Raw genomic sequence first — 22,937 nt, 5'->3', positions numbered from 1 at the left:
GATGCTTCGCAAAGGAGTGATTGGCCAAAATTTCATACTATTATGGGAGTGTTTGAGTCATTTGACTTTATTTTCAATGCACACTTGATGCTTGTCATTCTTGGATACACAAGTAATTTGTCCAATTGTTTGCAAAGACAAGACCAAGATATATTGCTGCAATGCCACTTAGATTGGGAAAAACAGAATACAAGAACTGAGGTCTAATGGGTGGGATGCATTTCTTCAAAAGGTCACACTATTTTGTAACAAGCATGGCATTCAAGTGTAGATGATAACTTTTTCTTGGAGTCATTGATCAAATTAGTCAAGAGCTTGAAAATCGGTTTGATGACATCAATATGGAGTTGCTATCTTGTATGACTACTTTAAATCCTGCCAACTCATTTGTTGCTTTTGATGCACACAAGGTACATAAATTTGTTGAGTTATACCCCCGAAGACTTTCAAGCGCTTACTTGGTACACGTTGAACTACAACTTGATAATTCTATTGATGTCATGAGAAAAGATGAGAACTTTCAATGTCTTGGAAGTCTTATTGACCTATTAGTTAAGCTTGTTCAAATAAGGAGGCATCTAGTTCATACTTTTGTGTGCTTGCTTATAAAATTGGTATTGCCTCAACCGCTCACAACAACAAATGTTGAGAGATTATTTTCTGCCATGAGTTTAGTCAAGTGCAAGATGAGAATAAGATGAGCTACAGTCATTTTGATGATTGCCTGGTCACATAGTACATTAAGAGGGATATTTTCTCCGGGGTGAATGAAGATGATATAATTGATACTTTTTCATCATCATGCAAAATTGTAGGCGAGAAAGGCAGTCTTCTTTGTACTTCTCAATGTATGTAGTATGCACTATGCAAGCTTCCTTAATGCAAAACCGAGACTAAATTGAGAATGTTGGTATGTTTGTAAGACCAAATTGATTTATTTCTATGTGGTATTGGTATTTAATTAGAACATTCATATGCCATATTGGTTGTAAAAAAAATTTTGAGGAGGTTCACGCTGTTTTCAAATCCTAGCCCAGCCACTGCATGGAAGGACCATCTGCAAAAAGCTCCTTGTCGGTGTCAAAACCGGAGGATCTCGGGTAGGGGGTCCCGAACTGTGCGTCTAGGCCGGATGGTAACAGGAGGCAGGGGACACGATGTTTTACCCAGGTTCGGGCCCTCTTGATGGAGGTAAAACCCTATGTCCTGCTTGATTAATATTGATGTATGGGTAGTACAAGAGTAGATCTACCACGAGATCGGAGAGGCTAAACCCTAGAAGCTAGCCTATGATATGATTGTATGTTATGGTTGTTGTCCTACGGACTAAAACCCTTCGGTTTATATAGACACCGGAGAGGGTTAGGGTTACACAAGATCGGTTACAAAGGAGAAGATATCCATATCCGTATTGCCTAACTTGCCTTCCACGCTAAGTAGAGTCCCATCCGGACACGAGACGAAGTCTTCAATCTTGTATCTTCATAGTCTAACAGTCCGGCCAATGGAGATAGTCCGGCTGTCCGGAGACCCCCTAATCCAGGACTCCCTCAGTAGCCCCTGAACCAGGCTTCAATGACGATGAGTCCGGCATGCAGTATTGTCTTCGGCATTGCAAGGCGGGTTCCTTCTCCGAATACATCAAAGAAGAATTTGAATACGAGGATAGTGTCCGACCCTGCAAAATAAGTTCCACATTCCACCGTAGAGAGAATAATATTTTCGCAATTCTAATTTGCTGACTTGTCTTAACAGTATGATGTTATGTCATGGCCCGGTGATTATTCGAACCGTTCCCTTTAACCAGCCCCGCACATAACGCGAGGCAGTTTTTCGACACGTCTTGTCAAAGCAGAGATCGCGTCCCCTTATTACGGGATTCTCGTCAATACGGGCGTGGGTGACCCAACCGTGTCTAAGACTCCTAGATTATAGGCAAGTCCTAAACGGTTATGGAGAGGACGCTTGATATCCACCCTCTTTATAAAGGGACAAGGTTTTCGCTTTTTCCCTCTCGTGCTCAATCGAACCCTTCCCCTGCCTCGAGTTCCAACACCCAAAGCCTAGGTTAGGTGCTCCGGATCTTCAATCATGTCCGGATCCAGCCTTCAAGGCCGATGGATGCCCTCCTCCATGACGGAAGAGGACATCAAGAAGTTGAGGGAGGCCAGATACCTGACCGCCGAGGTTTCGCATCGGCTACCTACTCGAGGGCAGGTCGTCCCTACTCCCGAACCCAACGAGAATGTTGTGTTTGTCTCCCACTTCCTCCGAGGCCTAGGCCTCACTCTGGATCCCTTCGTCAGGGGTTCGATGTTCTATTACGGGTTAGATTTCCACGATCTAGCTCCGGACTCCTTTCTCCACATCTCGACATTTATTGTCGTGTGTGAGGCCTTCCTCCGCATTACCCCTCACTTCGGCATGTGGCTCAAGACCTTTGAAGTGAAGCTGAAGATGATCGAGGGGCAACATGCAGCGTGCGGAGGTGCATCAATAGGCAAGATGGCAGGAGCTCCATGGCCGAAAGGTTCCTTTCCAGAGGTGTCCGAATTATGGCAACAGGAGTGGTTTTACATCACGGCTCCCAGAAGTGCCAAGTGGGCGGCTGCCCCTGCTTTCCGCTCGGGCCCCCCACCACGACTAATGTCATGGATTAGCAGAGGTCTGAGCTGGGGTCCAGCCAAGGACGTGCCTATACTGCAAAGCCGCATTCGAGATCTCTTCGAGGGAGATTTTAATTTGGTCGTGGTAATACAAGTTATGCTGGTTCGTCAAGTCCAGCCTTGCAAACGCTGGCCCCTTTGCTTGTGGGAGTTCAACCCAGAAGGACCGCGTGCCATTCAAAGTTTCCTCGTGTACAAGTCATTCTTCAAACCTCAAATAGAGTGTCCGGATACTACCGAGGACGTGGGTCTGAGTAGTAACCGCGCCACCGAACAAGTAAGAAATCCTCTAGCCGAACACACTGTCTTTTATTCATCATGAAGTTATTTCTGAGAGTTCGCTCTTTGACCAGGACTGGTTAACAAAGGGGAAGATGATTCGGTGTTTGGCCCCCCTCCCTGAGGGTTTGGAAAATCCGGTATTGGAAAAGATGCTTGAGCTTGCACCTTGCCCGGAGCCCTCGAAGGAAGATACGGGGGGGATAATACGGGCGGACGCGGGCCCCCATCGCTGCCAGTTCCAACTGAGGGAATGAGCGTCTCCATGAAGGAGGATAACCGGGGGAGGAAAAGGACTTCTTCCGAGGATCCGAAAGCCGAGGCCTCCAAACGGGAGAAGAAGTCTCCCACAGAGGGTCCTGCCTCGGGGGATGCTTTTGCCGCACAAAGTCTGCGGGGGGATCAGCCCTCCAACGAGTCGTAAGTGATCCAAAAAATACTTTAATAGTGAAGGTATACTATCTTTCTTCTGAGAAAATAACTGCCGCATATATCTTGCAGTTTGGGCCTTAGCCCCTCTCAGCTGAGCTCGTCTTCGGGGGATCTTCTTCCAGAGATGATGGAGAGCGAAACGCCTCCCCCGGACTCCTCTGCTCAAGAAGCGGGCGACCCCGAAGTGTCGTCACGGAGGGCCTCTCCGGATACGGTGAGGCCAGAAGATAATCCCATAGACCGCCGATGTCCCCAGCGTCCGGCTCCCGAAGAGAGCAAACAAAAGAGTCCGGCACCGTCTGGTATGCGGTCGGACGTTCTGAGGGAGCTGGTGGGGCGAGCGGCCATCTCATAAGAACACCGTACGCTGATGGGTACGGTGATGGAGAGAATTTCGTCCGCCGAAAGCGGATTACATGAAGCCTTTATAAGTCTACTGACAGGCTTTGAGGTACGTGAGATAATATGTGATAGTGCCGCACATCTAAGGTGTGCCCTGTGTAGATAGTAGCCCCTGAGACTCTGTTTGTCGTCGAGAACGGCGGCGAACAGAGGATCATAGTCCTAGGCAATAACCAGACTGCCCTTATGTGCAAGTGGTGGAAGCTCCGGTGGCTAGCCGGACTAGTGAGTTTGCCAAATTAAAACGGCAACTGGATGCGGCAGACGCCGACATCGAGCTTGTTAACAAGAGGCTTAACGAGGCACAGGGTAAGTGTTATTATCTGGTGAACGCCACATAGTAAGAGCAGCATGATGCCAGTATCTTTAATATGTTGTGACTGCAGATGGAGCTGCCACCATGGAAACCTTGCGGCCAGAACTTTCCCGAGCCAAGGAACAAGCGAGGATTAGTAATGCGGCTGCTTTGAAGGCGGCCGAAGAGTTGAAAGCCGAGAAGGCCGCACATTGCGAGAGCCAAGAGAAGATGTCCAAGATGGCCGTAGAATTAAAAGACATTGCCGACCGTTGCCGGCTCCTTGAAAAAGAAAACCGAGCGAAGGCAACGGACCTTGAGAAGGCCACGACGGCGGACAAAGACACCCGCTCTGCTATGAGAGCGAAGAAGGAGGAGCTGCGGGAAGCCGGGGATATTGCGGCTGGGAAGCCCTTCATGCTACGGAGGAAGTTCGGAGATCCACGGTATGCCCCTCTGGATCGGCTGTGGAGTTCAGCAGATGCGTATATGGACTTGGCGGCGAGCGCTGCCGATGCGGCCAAATACTTCCAAGGTCAAACAGATCGTGAAGTGGACAAGCTGTTTTGGTCGCAATTCAACATTCCAGAGCGTCCGCTTCCATTGACTAATCATCTAGCCGAATGGGCCAAACTAAATAGGTTGTCCGGACTCACCATGAGGTCTGTCGTGGATCAGCTATGGCCGGAAAAGCCAAAGCCGAACAGCTATTTCAGTTTAGTGCAGCGGTTCCTTGGTGCGGTGTCGCGCATTAATGCGATGAAGTGGTCGGCGTGCATAGAAGGCTCGCGGATGGCCCTTGCCCGTGTTAAAGCATACTGGGTGGAGATGGACGCTACCACTGTTGCGGCGCAGGGTTCGACCATAGGCCGAGTGGCTGCCGAGCACTATTTCGAGGAGGTTCTCGAGGGTGCTCATTTGATAGAGGCCTAGTGCTCGAAGAATATTATGTTTGAGTGATATGTATTCTCATTGTAAACACAATGCTTTTATGAAATTTTATAAGGCTATGTTTATACTTTTGCCTGAAAGTAGTATGATGCCTCATGTGCGGCCGTTTATGTATACATGTGTATAACCTGAAAGATTGCAGCCGTCGGCTTCAACCCCCACGCATATAATGCGGAGGTGCTCGCGAAAAACGCGTGTTCACACTTAACCCAACGTCTTGGTCCTATTAAGGAGGTGATAGCGTAGCGAACGAGGCAACCAGACTATAATGCTTTAACACTTTCACTTAGCCATAGGAGTTTGACAGTGGGGCTACCAGATAGCCGCTGGTGGCTCCGCACTCTCCCGATCTCGGGGTGCGTACATGCCTGGACGGAAAATGGCCCTTCGTTAAGGCGGAGGAATTCTAACATTCCGATAGGTCATCGAGTGGTTGACCAGTCTCACGCTATATCATGATAGTCAGTTTTCGGCTTTCTCTACTGAGGTGCTCGTCCGGATGAACCAGGGCACAATCGCAGTAGTTCTCCTGGTGCTGCCTTAGCCGATAAAGCAGAACGTAAGGCACCAAAACACAGGAGCTGGGCAAACCCAACATTTGACCAAAGACAATGATTCGGAGCTGATGCATATAAGGCCAAACTCGCGACGCCGGACACTCCCTAAGGTATTCGGTCTTTATGGTATAAACCGGGCCTAAATAGTGCCCTTTGTAAGAAGCCCCTTGTGTCCAGGTACGTGCATTATTCTGACGTGGCCACATGCCAAGACATCAGCATCCTTCTCAATTGTGCTGAGAATTCGGTGGATGTGTATCAACAAGAGACAGTAAAAAAGGTTTACGCAGGGTCTTAATCTAAAAAGAATCCTTGGAACGGGTCCCTGCTGCACGTCTGCGCCTGTGTCTCCATTGTGCCGTATCCTGTACAGGTGTAGCACGATGGTCATCTGTAAAAGAGAGGAATTTAGGTGAAAAAGTTGTCGTGCAGAGAGATAGTTTTTAAAGAAACCATGTATAACTAGAAATGAGTATAAATTGCCACTTGTCTGCGCGCATTGGGCCCCTTGTATTTGTAATAGGGGTGTGGCCATCAATCCGGTATAAATTACATATAGCAGCGTCGGACTCGTCTAACCGCGTTCGTGGTCTTGACGACCTATCAAATACTTTAGTTGGCGAGGCCGTTTTTAGTGTGCGGCTGCCAAGGCAGTCGCATTCTCTTCGGTGCGCAAGGATCGCTTAATACTTATGTTCACTGTAATGATGCCGTGTGGACCGGGCATCTTGAGCATCAGGGAAGCGTAATGTGGTATTGCATTAAAGCAAGCAAAAGCTTCGCGTCCAAGTAGTGCTTGATAGCCACTTTGGAACGGAGCGATGTGGAAGGTTAAATGTTCGCTACAGAAGTTATCGGGGAAGCCGAATATAACCTTTAGTAGCAGGGAGGCCGTGCAATGAGCCCCTGGGCCTGGCGTTACTCCTTTAAAGGTAGTAATGCTATGGCAAATTTTCGTTGGGTCTATCCCCATTTCGCGGATTGTATCCTGGTATATCAGGTTTAGACTGCTGCCACCGTCCATCAGGACTCGTGTGAAGTGGTATCCGTCAATTATTGGGTCTAATACCAGGGCAGCCCATCCTGCACGCCGGATACTTGCTGAGTAATCACGATGGTCGAAAGTGATCGGTTGAGATGACCAATGGCAGGACTCCGCGGTGATAGTCCCTTGGGCATATTTTTCTGGGAGTGCCGTTTTGTTCTCCCCTTGATCACGTGTAACACGTTTACTGTTTTGACTTCTGGTGGAAATTTCTTTTGTTCCCCAGTGTCTTGCTTGAGAGGCTCATCCTCGTCCTCGCTTGGTGTATCCTCCCCCTTGTGTACGGCGTTGAGCTTGTCGGACTGCTTGAACACCCAACATTCTCTGTGGGTATGATTAGCGGGTTTACCAGGGGTGCTATGGATCTGACATATTTGGTCCAGAATTTTGTTTAGGCTGGACAGTTCGTCTTTGGCGCCTTTAGAGGGTGGCTTTTGCTAACCTGGCCAACAGCTTTTGAATCCGGCGTTTACTGTCGTGCTCTTCGTGCTGTCTTCTTTATTCCGGCGTTTGTTATTGCTATTGCACCGTGATTTCCCGTTTCCATCTCTAACTTCGGATGTACTGGGGTCGCTGGTGCTGCATCTGGCTAGCCAGCTATCCTCACCCGCGCAAAAGCGGGTCATGAGGCTTGTTAATGCTGCCATTGTTCTCGGGTTTTCTTGGCCGAGGTGTCTGGCAAGCCATTCGTCATGGACGCTATGCTTAAAAGCTGCCAAGGCTTCGGCGTTCGGACAGTCGACAATTTGGTTCTTTTTAGTAAGAATCCTGTTCCAAAGCTTTCAGGCTGACTCTCCAGGCTGTTGAGTTATATGACTCAAATCATCCGCGTCCAGAGGTCAGACATAAGTCCCTTGAAAATTTGCCTGAAAGGTGTCTTCGAGCTCTTCCCAACTTCCAATGGAGCTTTCGGGGAGGCTCTTAAGCCAGTGCCGAGTTGGCCCTTTGAGGTTGAGGGGTAAATACTTAATGGCATGGAGATCATCTCCCCGAGCCATGTGGATATGGAGGATATAGTCCTCAATCCAGACCCCAGGGTCTGTTGTTCCATCGTATGCCTCTATGTTACGGGTTTGAATCCCTCTGGAAATTCATGGTCCAGCATCTCATCGGTGAAACATAGGGGGTGTGCGCACCCCTATATCTGGGTGTACCGCGTTGTTCGTATGTTGGAGCACGCTTGCGTGGTCTATAGATGGATCTGGTTTCGCCGTCCTTTTGATGCGAGCCCTCGCGTAGACCGCGTATTGGCTTATGTGCGGCGTTGCTTGCCGCTTTATGTTGGCCGTGAGGTCGTCTATCCGGCCAGATGGTTGTTTTAATTTTTTGGTTGTGGGGGGTCTGAGGCCTCCTCATCGAATTCAGGTAGCAACTTCCGCTTTGGGTAGCTCTTGGTGGGGCGATTGCCGCCGTACTTCGCTGCTGTGTTGAGTACTTTACTCCATGTGATTTGGAGTGTGTCCTGCGTAGCCTTGAGCCTTTGCTTCTGCTTTTTCAGACTCCTCGCGGTGGCAACAAGCCTTTGACAGGCATTCTGCTGCTCCGGGTGCCTGTCCGGCGTTATGTCGTCCGGACTATTATCTTTGACAGAATTGGTTTGTTCGGTTTGATTCTCCGTATTGCCGTGGTCTGGCGGTGGTTCGCCCTGCTCCAATGCTGGGTCTGTATGATCGTTATTTCTGCCGAGGCGGGATTTGGGGCGGCGCGCCGCCGCTTTGACTGCTTCTAGAGGGAACAAGCCTTCGTTGCGTCCTTCCGTTCCTCGGCGTCGTCTTCTTTTGTTGTGTCCACCATGTATACGTCATATGATGAGGTGGACGTCCAACGCCCTGTGGGCGGTGGTTCCTCTTCGCCTCCCGCATCGTCGTCCATACCGTCAATGTCTTCGGAGTCAAAGTCGAGCATGTCGGTTGAGTCATCGACAGTGGCTATTAAGTGGGTGGTGGGTGGGCGTCGAATTTCTTCGTCGTCCGCATCCCGATCTTGCCGGACATAGTTCGGCCAGGATTCTCCTGACAAGGAGAGAGACCTTAATGAGTTCAGTATGTTGCCAAAGGGCGAGTGCTGAAAAATATCCGTGGAGGTAAACTCCATGATCGGCGCACAATCGGATTCGATAGGAATGGGCGCAGGCGGTTCGGAGTCCGTGGCCGGAGAAGGATCCGGCAGTTTAACAACACGGCTCCCGTGCAAGGCAAGGTCGATGTTCGGCTCGATCGCCGCTGAGGGTAAGGCCTCCGTGGCGGGGTCCATCCACCCGTCCGCGGAAGGCGCGACTGGCTCTGAATTGAGGGTCGGAGCGGCTGCCGGTGCGATCTCCTTAACACTGTCCAATGGGAGAGCTAAGTCATGCTCATCGTGACCGCGTGGCGCACAAGGCAGAGGCTTGAATGCGTCAAAGATCAAATCTCCACGGATATCGGACGTGTAGTTTAAGCTTCCAAATCTGACCTGATGGTCAGGGGCGTAGCTTTCAATCTGCTCCAGATGGCCAAGCGAATTAGCCCGCAGTACAAAGCCGCCGAATACGAAGATCTGTCCGGTAAGAAAAGTCTCACCCTGGACCCTAGAAGCTAGCCTATGGGTAATACAAGAGTAGATCTACCACGAGATCGGAGAGGCTAAACCCTAGAAGCTAGCCTATGGTATGATTGTATGTTGTGGTTGTTGTCCTACGGACTAAAACCCTTCGGTTTATATAGACACCGGAGAGGGTTAGGGTTACACAAGGTCGGTTACAAAGGAGGAGATATCCATATCCGTATTGCCTAGCTTGCCTTCCACGCCAAGTAGAGTCCCATCCGGACACGAGACGAAGTCTTCAATCTTGTATCTTCATAGTCTAACAGCCCGGCCAATGGAGATAGTCCGGCTGTCCGGAGACCCCCTAATCTAGGACTCCCTCACCCCTTGTCTTTGTCTTAAATATGAGACTCCTTAGATGTCTGACATTTATTATTGCTCCGTGTCCTTTAATTTTTCGTGTCTGCCTACATGCATCGCTGGTATTGATTTGGTGGTGTATATGTTAACAGTCTTACTAAGTCTCAGTCAACTAGACTTCATTATGTTTCAGTCGATACTATATTCATCGAATCATATATTGAGATCCGTGCAAATTTTCTTTTCAATTTTTTCTTTGTTGTTGACCGTTGGGGGTGGTGTAACTGGGTGCACAACAGCTTCCTCTGGATGCTTATCATCAGGCGACTTCGAGTTTTTTCTTACATGTTATATCACTTGACCGAGAGTTTGTTAAATCTCTGTCGACTGAGATCTAACCACACCCGTATGCTAATGTATTTTATCTACAAACTTGTTGAAAGTATATAAAGTTTAACTTTAGATAAACCTAATATTTGGAGTAAATAAAAACGAAGGAGTACTGCTTTTAGCTAAGAAAACTGAACATGCTTGCATGGCTATATGATGGTTTCATCCCCAGCAATGATACCTGGCTCCATGATGTTCTAAAAAAAATCTCCACCGGCGCAGAGCAGCAATCTACAGTTCATTCTCATTGCAATCCTATAGGAGCTCAAAATCCACTCTCCTCTTTTTGAAAGAAAAAAAATCTCTCTTCTAAATACTGAGTGACGTTAGCCTCTGCTCTATCAATTCAGAAAATTGTTGCAGAAAATTTGTATTCTTCACAGGAGTGGCAAGCTCAGTTTATACTACTAGACTGTACTAGTTAGAATTTGGAAGAAATTGTATAGAGAAACCCAAAGCATTTTGCTTTATTCATGCGTGAAACACAAACAACCCAAAACATTGAGCCATGGTCGCACAGACCACACAACATGTTCGGTCGGTGCTCGTTCTTGTCTTCACTCCTGTGCCTTCTTTCCGAACCCGAAGTTTGGCGGCATGAACTCCGTCACCCTCTTCGCCGCCGGCCTGGCCTTGAGCTCCTCCCACCACGCCTTCACGTGCGGGCGCTCCACCACCAGCGACGCGTACTCGGTGTCCATGAAGTAGCGCATGAGCGGGAAGTGGCTGAGGTCGGCGAGGCTGAGGGAGTCCCCGGCGAGGTACCTCGACGCCGACAGCCGCGCCTCGTACACGTCGAACAGCTTCGTCAGCTTTGCCGCGTTCTCGTCGATGGCGGTCTGGTCGCGCTCGCAGCCGAAGAACGGGGTGAGGATGCACTGCATCACGATGGTGCCCGCCGGGGTCTGGTGCTGGTGCGCCTCCACCTCCAGCCACACGTCCACCTTCGCCGCCGACTCCGGCGAGCCGGAGCCCAGCAGCTCCGGCTTGTGCTTGCGCAGCACGTGCCTCGCGACGGCGCGCGATTCTGCGTGAAGCTTCATACGATCAGTCCTTTATGGGATTGGGAATTAGTCAACGTCGACGGAAGTAGGTGTACCGAAGATGGTGAGGTCGCCGTCCTCGAGAACGGGGACCTGGCCGAAGGGGTTCCTGGCGAGGAAGTCCGGCTGGCGGTGGTCGCCGGCCTCGCGGCTCATGGGGACGAGCTCGTACTCCACGCCGGCCTCCTCCAGGCACAGCAGCGCGCGCGCCACGAACGGCGACATCGCCCACCCGTGCACCTTCACCGCCGGCGCCGCCATCGCACCTTTGCTCTGCTCGCTCCCGCTTCCGCTTCTTGGAGATCGATGGGTGCGTGTGTGCTCTTTGATTGACTGCGCTGCACAATCGAGTTCATCACCATTAAATAGGCGCGCTGTTGCTCATCGTTTGGAGGCCGATGGTGGCGTCACTGCTTGCGTCCGGGGTTGACTATCGCTGCAGTCCAGATCCCACTGTGTTCCATTATATGGTCTCTGGCCTACACGAGCTGTCAGGTTAAATGGTGGATGCAAATGAGATTGGATTAACTACCGTGCATGGGAGGTCCCGTGCACGGTCCAGCCATTGATTGCTATGCCGTGATTCGTGCTAGACAGTGCAAGTTACCTTTTTTTTTCATATGATTCAAGGATTGTATCAATTTTATCTTTTGAACACAAAGTCAGATTTATCACCTGGTTGCACATTTGCATTTCTCGTAATGAAGCCTTCCAAACAAAATCAAACATGGTGAAACTGGTAAAAAGAACATGCTTTTTTTATAAATTTAGGAAAAAGTAAAAAATCTTTAAAAAATGGAACAAACTTGACCTACTGGCGTACTAATATAAAACTTTTGACAAAGAACTCCCTAAAAAATTTGAGCGAAAAAATACATATTCCCAAACAATATAGAGTTACTCCAATATAGTGCTGATTTTGTTTTCTTCGCCATCAATAACGAAAGGCTTTCCTTCGTAAAAAGAAATACTCGACCATTTTCGCTATATATTTAAGAGTTTTATCATGTCTCAGATTTCAATTTTAAAAACTGTCCAAATGTATTCAAGGGTGGTCTTATTTCAAAGTATTAATCGCAAGGAACACACTGACACAAACAGATTATAAATTAGACTTTTGATTCAATGGATAAATAAGATTCAAACTTCAAAATCAAATGAAGAAGACATGGGTGAGTGGAGTACTATACGTGTAATCTAAGAAGTAAAGGAAGAGAGAGATTGACTCAGGCATGGGACCCATGCACGGGGCCTCCCGTGCATGGTAGAATATCTTTTCTCGGATACGAATGCATGTTCGCTCATCGGCGAAATCGGCCAAGTACTCCATCTGTAGAAACAAGATTAAAATACAAAACAGTCCAGTCAAAAGTTCGGCGATGGTACCCTTGTTTAAGAACATCAAGATTCTTACGGTACTCTGTAAATAAACTTTGTTCATATAGGCCAATTTTGTTGCAGTAATGCTAATAGTAATACCTAATTTTGTTCATATAAAGTATTACAAATTGGATTTACAAAGTTAGTTGTCGACTCATGGAGAAAATTAAAGTTTGTACTTATGATCATGGTATAAATTTAGGGTTTTTTTTAATGTAAATGTTCAAATGGCAAATGTAGGAACTTTCGTATGGTGGAAAATCATGGCAATTTTGGTAAAATAAAAATAAAAATGGTTACATGGCCAATTTAAGAAAATGTACTATGTAAAAACATATAAAAGTTAGCTCTCTTGATCATGGCAAATTGCACATAATACTACTTGTATCATGGCAACCATACATATCATGGCAAATTTACTAACTAAACCAGGCAAAAATATAGAGAAAATTCTACCTATTTTGTGGTAACTAATAGCCATGATGAGTAGAGACACATCATGGCAAAATTGTGTATAGATTTGCCATGTTGTAAACACAATACTTAATGCCATGAAAAAAACACTTTTTGGCAAAATGTGAGAACATTTGGCATGGTACATATATTAGTTTGTGTAAATTTACCACCATGCAGACAAACTAAATGCCATCATGCTTAAAAACAAATTATGGCAACACAAAAAAATTGTGTAGAATTGTCATGATGCAAACACAAGACTTATCATGATGCCAAAAAAATATCATGGCAAAATGTGTGTAGATTTGCCGTCATGCACCTATGAGTTATCATCTAACCAGGGAATATCATAAATGAATAAAATGTTACATAACATTTCATAAAACCCTAATTTGCGAGCTTTAGACAAACATAACTAACTATGGCAAGACAACTCTAAGTTTTCCACTAATCAACAATGAGCAGGAGCAGATGCCATGGTCCAGTATTTAGATTTGCCAACGAGCTAAAAGATTGAGATGCAATGACTTTCAAATGTAGGAAATCTAGGAAGACTTGAAATTTGCTAGGTATGTACAACATGTTTATTTAGAAGGAAGCAAAAAAATATACATTTGCCATCTGACAAGTAGAAACATTTACAGAACTTCCCATTATTTCAGGGGAAAATTTCCTAAATTTTCCATGTCAAAAAAGTACACGTTCTAAAAATTTCATGCTTTGGAAAATATTTTTTTTTGAATTTGCCATATGACCATAAGAAACACTTTTCAAACATTTGACATTGTGTAGAGAGCAAATTTTTCTTTAGAAAAGGCAATATTATTTACATTTGCCATGTCACAACTAGTAATATTTTCAATAATTGCCATGATTTTGCAATAAAAAAATCCTAAAAGGTGTCATGTGAACATTAAAATAATTTCTAGATTTGCCATGTTATAGAAAAATAAATATTCTAAATTTTCCATGTGACCATTGTCGGTGTCAAAACCGGCGGGTCTCGGATAGGGGATCCCGAACTGTGCATCTAAGGTCGATGGTAACAGGAAACAAGGGACACAATGTTTTACCCAGGTTTGGGCCCTCTCTATGGAGGTAATACCCTACGTCCTGCTTGATTGATCTTGATGAATATGAGTATTACAAGAGTTGATCTACCACGAGATTGTAATGGCTAAACCCTAGAGGTCTAGCTTGTATGGCTATGGTAATGTATATCTCCCGGACTAAGTCCTCTGGTTCATATAGACACCAGGAGGATCTAGGGTTACACAAGGTCGGTTACAAAGAAGAGAATCTACATATTCCGTCGCCAAGCTTGCCTTCCATGCCAAGGAGATCCCTATCCGGACACGGGTGCAGTCTTCGGTCTTCGTATCTTCACAGCCCATCAGTCCGGCCCATGGCTAACTGGCCGGACGCCTGAGGACCCCTTAGTCCAGGACTCCCTCAGTAGCCCCTGAACCTGGATTCAATGACAAGGTATCCGGCGCGTAGGCCTGTCTTCGGCATTGCAGGGCGGGTTCCTCCTTCCGAACTCCAAAATAGTTTTCGGACGTATCGACGTGTCCGGACCTGTAACACAAACCACACACAACCGCAGAGAAAATATAATTTTACACGAGTCCAATCTGCTGACAACTTTCGGTAACATGACATCACATCTGTCTGGTCATAATTTTGAACCTTTTTCGTCTGCCGCTCCATGTTTCGAGACGCGGTTGCCATTGGCACGTCTTGTCAAAGTAGAGATCGTGTCCCCTTATTACGGGATTCTCATCAATACGGGCGTGGGTAACCCAACCGTGTCGTTTACACATCCCTTGGGAGTAGGCGAATTTTAAGGCGAGTGGGGAGGCGTTCAATATTTACTGCCTTTATAAGGAGATAAGAATCCCTTTTCTTCACCAACGCCTTCTCTCTTCCTCTGCCCTTCCATTCTTGAGCTCCAGCACCCAAGTTCTCATCTTCTCCGTCTCGAGCAAGCACTCAACCATGTACGGATCCGGAGGTCAATGCAAGTGGATATGGCCTCCTCCGTCCAGGAGGAGGACATCACCGAGCTTCGGGCCGTCGGGTACCTAGCGAAGGGAATCGCCCACCGCCTTCCGGACCAGGGACAAATCATTCCCACGACGAAGCCCAATGAGAGGGTAGTATTCATCCCTCATTTCCTCCGCGGGTTAGGGTTTCCACTCCACCCCTTCATCCGCGGGCTAATGTTCTACTACGGGATAGACTTCCATGATCTATCCCCGAACTCCCTCCTCAATATCTCAGCATTCATCGTCATGTGTGAGGCCTTCCTCCGCATCCAACCCCACTTCGGGCTGTGGCTCAAGGTCTTCAATGTGAAGAAAAGGTGGTGGACGGCCAGCACGCGGAGTGCGGAGGCGCCATGGTGAGCAAGCTGGCTGATGTCTCCTGGCCGAAAGGCACATTCGTGGAGACTGTAAAAGAATGGCAGAAACATCGGTTCTATATCACAGCACCTCGCGGCACCACCTGGGCCGCAACTGCCGAACTCAACTCTGGCGCTCCCATGCGACTCACCTCCTGGGTCGAGAAGGGCCTGAACTGGTGTTCGCTAGATGAGCTGACAGCGCTGCAAATGCTCATTCAAAGCATGGTGGATAAAGATATCAAACTCGTCGATATAATCCAGGTGATGCTAGTTTGCGGATTCTCCCATGCCAAAGCCGAAGCCGCCCTCTATGGGAGTTCAATCCGAAGAAGCACCATACCCTGAAGAGGCTCTTCGAAACCACTCACGAAGATGCCTGGAGGTTGCTTTTTAAGGGCAAGAAAACACCGCCGGCCACAGATTCGGACCGCGGGCATGACATTAGCCACCTCGCCAATGAGGTATGTTATTCTTACTGCATCCCTTACTTGCCTATTTCAAGGATGATGTCTAAGCTTTTATCGTCATCGTTTCTTCAGGACTGGATGGAGAGGGCGAAGCGGATCCAATGTCCGGCTCCGCTTCCTGAAGAACCAGTCATCCCGCGTTTAGCGAAGATGCTGGTGTCGGCGCCCTACAAGGCGCGGGAGAAGAAGGCCACAGGGAAGGCCAAGGGGGTCCGGAGTGGCCCCTGATACGTCTCCAACGTATCTATAATTTTTTTTATTGTTCCATGCTATATTATATTCTGTTTTGGACATTATTGGGCTTTATTATACACTTTTATATTATTTTTGGGACTAACCTATTAACCGGAGGCCCAGCCCTGAATTGTTGTTTTTGCCTATTTCAGAGTTTCGCAGAAAAAGAATATCAAATGGAGTCCAAATGGAATGAAACCTTCGGGAATGTGATTTTCGGAACGAACGTGATCCAAAGGACTTGGACCCTATGTCAAGACATCAACCAGGAGGCCGCGAGGTAGGGGGCGCGCCTACCCCCCTGGGCGCGCCCTCCACCCTCGTGGACTCCCTATTGCTCCACCGACGTACTCCTTCCTCCTATATATACCTACGTACCCCCAAACTACCAGAGACGGAGCCAAAACCCTAATTTCACCACCGTAACTTTCTGTATCCACGAGATCCCATCTTAGGGCCTGTTCTGGAGCTCCGCCGGAGGGGGCATCGATCACGGAGGGCTTCTACATCAACACCATAGCCCCTCCAATGAAGTGTGAGTAGTTTACTTCAGACCTACGGGTCCATAGTTATTAGCTAGATGGCTTCTTCTCTCTTTTTGGATCTCAATACAATGTTCTCCCCCTCTCTCGTGGAGATCTATTCGATGTAATCTTCTTTTGAGGTGTGTTTGTTGAGATCGATGACTTGTGGGTTTATGATCAAGTTTATCTATGAACAATATTTGAATCTTCTCGGAATTCTTTTATGTATGATTGGTTATCTTTGCAAGTCTCTTTGAATTATCAGTTTGGTTTGGCCTACTAGATTGATCTTTCTTGCAAGGGGAGAAGTGCTTAGCTTTGGGTTCAATCTTGCGGTGTCCTTTCCCAGTGACAGTAGGGGCAGCAAGGCACGTATTGTATTGTTCCATCGAGGATAACAAGATGGGGTTTATATCATATTGCATGAGTTTATCCCTCTACATCATGTCATCTTGCTTAAAGCATTACTCTGTTCTCTTGAACTTAATACTCTAGATGCATGCTGGATAGTGGTCGATGTGTGGAGTAATAGTAGTAGATGCAGGCAGGAGTCGGTCTACTTGTCTCAGACGTGATGCCTATATACATGATCATACCTAGATATTGTCATAACTATGCTCAATTCTATCAATTGCTCAATAGTAATTTGTTCACCCACCGTAAATACATATGCTCTTGAGAGAAGCCACTAGTGAAACCTATGGCCCCCGGGTCTATCTTCCATCATATTAATCTTCCAACACTTCGTTATTTTTATTGCCTTTTATTTTGCTTTGCATCTTTATCACAAAAAATACCAAAAATATTATCTTATCATATCTATCAGATCTCACTCTCGTAAGTGACTGTGTAGGGATTGACAACCCCTTATCGCGTTGGTTGCGAGGATTTATTTGTTTGTGTAGGTGCGAGGGACTCGTGCGTGGCCTCCTACTGGATTGATACCTTGGTTCTCAAAAACTGAGGGAAATACTTACGCTACTTTGCTGCATCACCCTTTCCTCTTCAAGGGAAAACCAACGCAAGTGCTCAAGAGGTAGCAAGAAGGATTTCTGGCGCCGTTGCTGGGGAGGTCTATGCAAAAGTCAACACACCAAGTACCCATCACAAACCATTATCCCCTGCATTACATTATTTGACATTTGCCTCTCGTTGTCCTCTCCCCCACTTCACCCTTGCCATTTTATTCGCCCTCTCTCTCTCCATCCTTCCTCTCTTTCTCTATTTGCCTCTTTTTGCCCGTCTCTTGTTTGCTCATGTGTTGGATTGCTTGCTTGTCATGATGGCTCAAGATAATACTAAATTATGTGTCTTTACCAATACCAACAACAATGATTTCCTTAGCACTCCGATTGCTCCTCTTACCGATACTGAATCTTGTGAAATCAATGCTGCTTTGTTGAATCTTGTCATGAAAGATCAATTCGCCGGCCTTCCTAGTGAAGATGCCGCTACCCATCTAAATAGATTCATTGACTTGTGTGATATGCAAAAGAATATATATGTGGATAATGATATTGTTAATTTGAAGCTATTTCCTTTTTCGCTTAGAGATCGTGCTAAAGCTTGGTTTTCGTCTTTGCCTAAAAATAGTATTGATTCGTGGAATAAGTGCAAAGATGATTTTATCTCTAAGTATTTTCCTCCCGCTAAGATCATCTCTCTTAGAAATGATATTACGAATTTTAAGCAACTTGATCATGAACATGTTGCACAAGCTTGGGAGAGGATGAAATTAATGATACATAATTGCCCTACGCATGGTTTGAATTTGTGGATGATTATACAAATTTTTTATGCCAGATTGAATTTTGCTTCTAGAAATCTTTTAGATTCGGCCGCGGGAGGCACATTTATGGAAATCACTTTAGGAGAAGCTACTAAACTCCTAGGTAATATTATGGTTAATTATTCTCAATGGCGCACTGAAAGATCTACTAATAAGAAAGTGCATGCGATAGAAGAAATTAATGTTTTGAGTGGAAAGATGGACAAATTTATGAAATTATTTCCTAATAAAAGTGTTTCTTCTGATCCTAATCATATGCCTTTGTCTACTTTGATTGAGAATAATAATGAATCTATGGATGTGAATTTTGTTGGTAGGAATAATTTTGGTAACAACGCGTATAGAGGAAACTTTAATCCTAGGCCGTATCCTAGTAACTCCTCTAATAATTATGGTAATTCCTACAACAATTCTTATGGAAATTATAATAAGATGCCCTCTGATTTTGAATCTAATATTAAAGAATTTATTACTTCGCAAAAGAATTTCAATGCTTTGATTGAAGAAAAATTGCTTAAGGTTGATGAGTTAGCTAGGAACGTTGATAGAATTTCTCTTGATGTTGATTCTTTAAAACTTAGATCTATTCCACCTAAGCATGATAACAATGAGTCTCTCAAAGCCATGAGAATTTCCATTGATGAGTGCAAAGAAAGAACCGCTAAGATGCGTGCTAAGAAAGATTGCTTTATAAAAGCGTGTTCTTCTAGTTTCCATGATAATAAAGATGAAGATCTAAAAGTTATTGATGTGTCCCATATTAAATCTTTGTTTTGCAATATGAATCTTGATAATGATGGGACTGGATATGATCCACCTTTACCTAGACGGCGTTCCGAAAATTCGGAGTCTTTAGATCTTGATGCTAAAATTGTTAAAAGTGGGATTGAAGAAGTCAAAACTTTAAATATTAATGAACCCACTATTTTGGATTTCAAGGAATTTAATTGTGATAATTTCTCTTTGATAGATTGTATTTCCTTGTTGCAATCCGTGCTAAATTCTCCTCATGCTTATAGTCAAAATAAAGCTTTTACTAAACATATCGTTGATGCTTTGATGCAATCTTATGAAGAAAAACTTTATGATGAGTGGGAACCTACTATTAAAATTAAAATTAAAGATCATTAATGCTATGCTTTGTGTGATTTTGGTTCTAGTGTTTCGACGATTCCAAAGACTTTGTGTGATTTGCTAGGTTTCCGTGATTTTGATGATTCCTCTTTAAACTTACACCTTGTGGATTCCACTATTAAGAAACCTATGGGAAGAATTAATGATGTTCTTATTGTTGCAAATAGGAATTATGTGCCCGTAGATTTTATTGTTCTTGACATAGATTGCAATCCTTCATCTCCTATTATTCTTGGTAGACCTTTCGTTAGAACGATTGGTGCTATTATTGATATGAATGAAGGGAATATTAGATTCCAATTTCCGTTAAGGAAAGGGATGGAACTTCCCTAGAAATAAAATTAAATCTCCTTATGAATCTATTATGAGAGCCACTTATGGATTGCCTACCAAAGATGGCAATACCTAGATCTATCCTTGCTTTTATGCCTAGCTAGGGGCGTTAAACTATAGCGCTTGTTGGGAGGCAACCCAATTTTATTTTTATTCCTTGATTTTTGCTCCTGTTTAGTAATAAATAATTTATCTAGCCTCTGTTTTGGTTCTGTTTCTTTGTGTCTAATTAGTGTTTGTGCCAAGTAGAACCGTTGGGAAGACTTGGGGAAAGTCTTTTTAATCTTGCTGTAAAAAAACAGAAACTTTAGCGCTCATGAGAATTGCTGCCATTTTATTTGGAAAGTGATATTTAGTTAATTATTTTTGCAGATTATTAATAGATAAATTCCTCACGTCCAAAAATTTATTTTAGAATTTTTGGGGTTCCAGATCTTGCGTTAGTTACAGATTACTACAGACTGTTCTGTTGTTGACAGATTCTGTTTTTCGTGTGTTGCTTGCTTATTTTGATGAATCTATTCCTAGTAAAATAGTTTATAAACCATAGAGAAGTTGGAATACAGTAGGTTTAACACCAATATAAATAAATAATGAGTTCATTACAGTACCTTGAAGTGGTGTTTTCTTTTCTTTTGCTAACGGAGCTCACGAGATTTTCTGTTAAGTTTTGTGTTGTGAAGTTTTCAAGTTTTGGGTGAAAGATTTGATGGATTATGGAACAAGGAGTGCAATAGCCTAAGCTTGGGGATGCCCACGGCACCCCAAGATAATCTAAGGACACCTAAAAGCCAAAGCTTGGGGATTCCCCGGAAGGCATCACCTCTTTCGTCTACTTCCATCGATAACTTTACTTGGAGCTATATTTTTATTCACCACATGATATGTGTTTTGCTTGGAGCGTCTTGTATGATTTGAGTCTTTGCTTTTTAGTTTACCACAATCATCCTTGCTGTACACACCTTTTGAGAGAGACACACATGATTCAGAAATTATTAGAATACTCTATGTGCTTCACTTATATCTTTTGAGTTACATAGTTTTTGATCTAGTACTTCACTTATATCTTTTAGAGCACTGTAGTGGTTTTGTTTTATAGAAACTATTATTCTCTCATGCTTCACTTAGATTATTTTGATAGTCTTAAATAGCATGGTAATTTACTTAAATAATCCTAATATACTAGGTACTCAAGACTAGTAAAAACTTTCTTATGAGTGTGTTGAATGCTAAGAGAAGTTTGATGCTTGATGATTGTTTTGAGACATGGAGGTGTGATATCAAAAGTTGTGCTAGTTGAGTAGTTGTGAATTTAAAAAATACTTGTGTTGAAGTTTGCAAGTCCCGTAGCATGCACGTATGGTAAACGTTATGTAAAAAATTTGAAACATGAGGTGTTTTTGATTGTCCTCCTTATGAGTGGCGGTCGGGGACGAGCGATGGTCTTTTCCTACCAATCTATCCCCCTAGGAGCATGCGCGTAGTGCTTGGTTTTTGATGACTTGTAGATTTTTGCAATAAGTATGTGAGTTCTTTATGACTAATGTTGAGTCCATGGATTATACGCACTCTCACCTTTCCGTCATTGCTAGCCTCTTTGATACCGTTCATTGCCCTTTCTCACATTGAGAGTTGGTGCAAACTTCGCCGGTGCATCCAAACCCCGAGATATGATACGCTCTTTCACACATAAACCTTCTTATATCTTCCTCAAAACAGCCACAATACCTACCTATTATGGCATTTCCATAGCCATTCCGAGATATATTACCATGCAACTTTCCACCATTCCATTTATCATGACACGTTCATCATTGTCATATTGCTTTGCATGATCATGTAGTTGACATAGTATTTGTGGCAAAGCCACCATTCATAATCCTTTCATACATGTCACTCTTGGTTCATTGCATATCACGGTACACCGTCGGAGGCATTCATATAGAGTCATTCTTTGTTCTAGTATCGAGTTGCAATCATTGAGTTGTAAATAAATAGAAGTGTGATGATCATCATTTTCTAGAGCATTGTCCCAAGTGAGAGGAAAAAAGAGAAAGACCATAAAAAAAGAGAAGGCCCAAAAAAATGAGAGAAAAAGAGAGAAGGGACAATGTTACTATCCTTTTTACCACACTTGTGCTTCAAAGTAGCACCATAATCTTCATGATAGAGAGTCTTTTGTTTTTTCACTTTCATATACTAGTGGGAACTTTTCATTATAGAACTTGGCTTGTATATTCCAACAATGGGCTTCCTCAAATGCCCTAGGTCTTCGTGAGCAAGCAAGTTGGATGCACACCCACTTAGTTTCTTTTGTTGAGCTTTCATATATTCATAGCTCTAGTGCATCCGTTGCATGGCAATCCCTACTCCTTGCATTAACATCAATTGATGGGCATCTCCATAGCTCATTGATTAGCCTCGTTGATGTGAGACTTCCTCCCTTTTTTGTCTTCTCCACATAACCCAATCATTATATTCTATTCCACCCATAGTGCTATATACATGGCTCACGCTCATATATTGCGTGAAGATTGAAAAAGTTTGAGATTACTAAGTATGAAACAATTGCTTGGCTTGTCATCGGGGTTGTGCATGATGAGAGCATTCTTGTGTGACGAAAGTGGAGCATGACTAAACTATATGATTTTGTAGGGATGAACTTTCTTTGGCCATGTTATTTTGAGAGGACATAATTGCTTAGTTAGTATGCTTGAAGTATTATTATTTTTATGTCAATATTAAACTTTTAACTTGAATCTTTTGGATCTGAATATTCATACCACAATTAAGAAGAATTACATTGAAATTATGCCAGGTAGCATTCCACATCAAAATTTCTGTTTTTATCATTTACCTACTCGAGGACGAGCAGGAATTAAGCTTGGGGATGCTTGATACGTCTCCAACGTATCTATAATTTTTTATTGTTCCATGATATATTATATTCTATTTTGAACATTATTGGGCTTTATTATACACTTTTATATTATTTTTTGGACTAACCTATTAACCGGAGGCCCAGCCCAGAATTGCTGTTTTTTTGCCTATTTCAGAGTTTCGCAGAAAAAGAATATCAAACGGAGTCCAAACGGAATGAAAACTTCGGAAACGTGATTTTCGGAACGAACGTGATCCAGAGGACTTGGACCCTAGGTCAAGACATCAACCGGGAGGCCACGAGGTAGGGGGCGCGCCTACCCTCCTGGGCGCGCCCTCCACCCTCGTGGGCCCCCTGTTGCTCCACCGACGTACTCCTTCCTCCTATAT

General features: G+C 44.6%; 1 protein-coding gene across 1 annotated transcript; it reads right to left on the bottom strand.

Moving 5' to 3' along the window:
- Window positions 1-10,347: 10,347 nt before the first annotated feature.
- LOC125535432 (glutathione S-transferase 4-like) lies at window positions 10,348-11,317 on the bottom strand. The gene is made up of 2 exons (XM_087514232.1): window positions 11,000-11,317; window positions 10,348-10,927 (listed from the first exon to the last, which is right to left on the bottom strand). The coding sequence occupies exons 1-2, from the start codon at window positions 11,202-11,204 to the stop codon at window positions 10,458-10,460; spliced, it is 675 nt and encodes a 224-aa protein (XP_087370358.1). The 5' UTR covers window positions 11,205-11,317; the 3' UTR covers window positions 10,348-10,457.
- Window positions 11,318-22,937: the final 11,620 nt, after the last annotated feature.

This window comes from Triticum urartu, chromosome 1A (assembly GCF_056163025.1).
Source record: "Triticum urartu cultivar PI428250 chromosome 1A, HENAU_Tu73, whole genome shotgun sequence".
NCBI lineage: Eukaryota > Viridiplantae > Streptophyta > Magnoliopsida > Poales > Poaceae > Triticum > Triticum urartu.
Note: the sequence above shows the minus strand (reverse complement) of the source record. Positions and strands in the feature narration are given on the sequence as shown.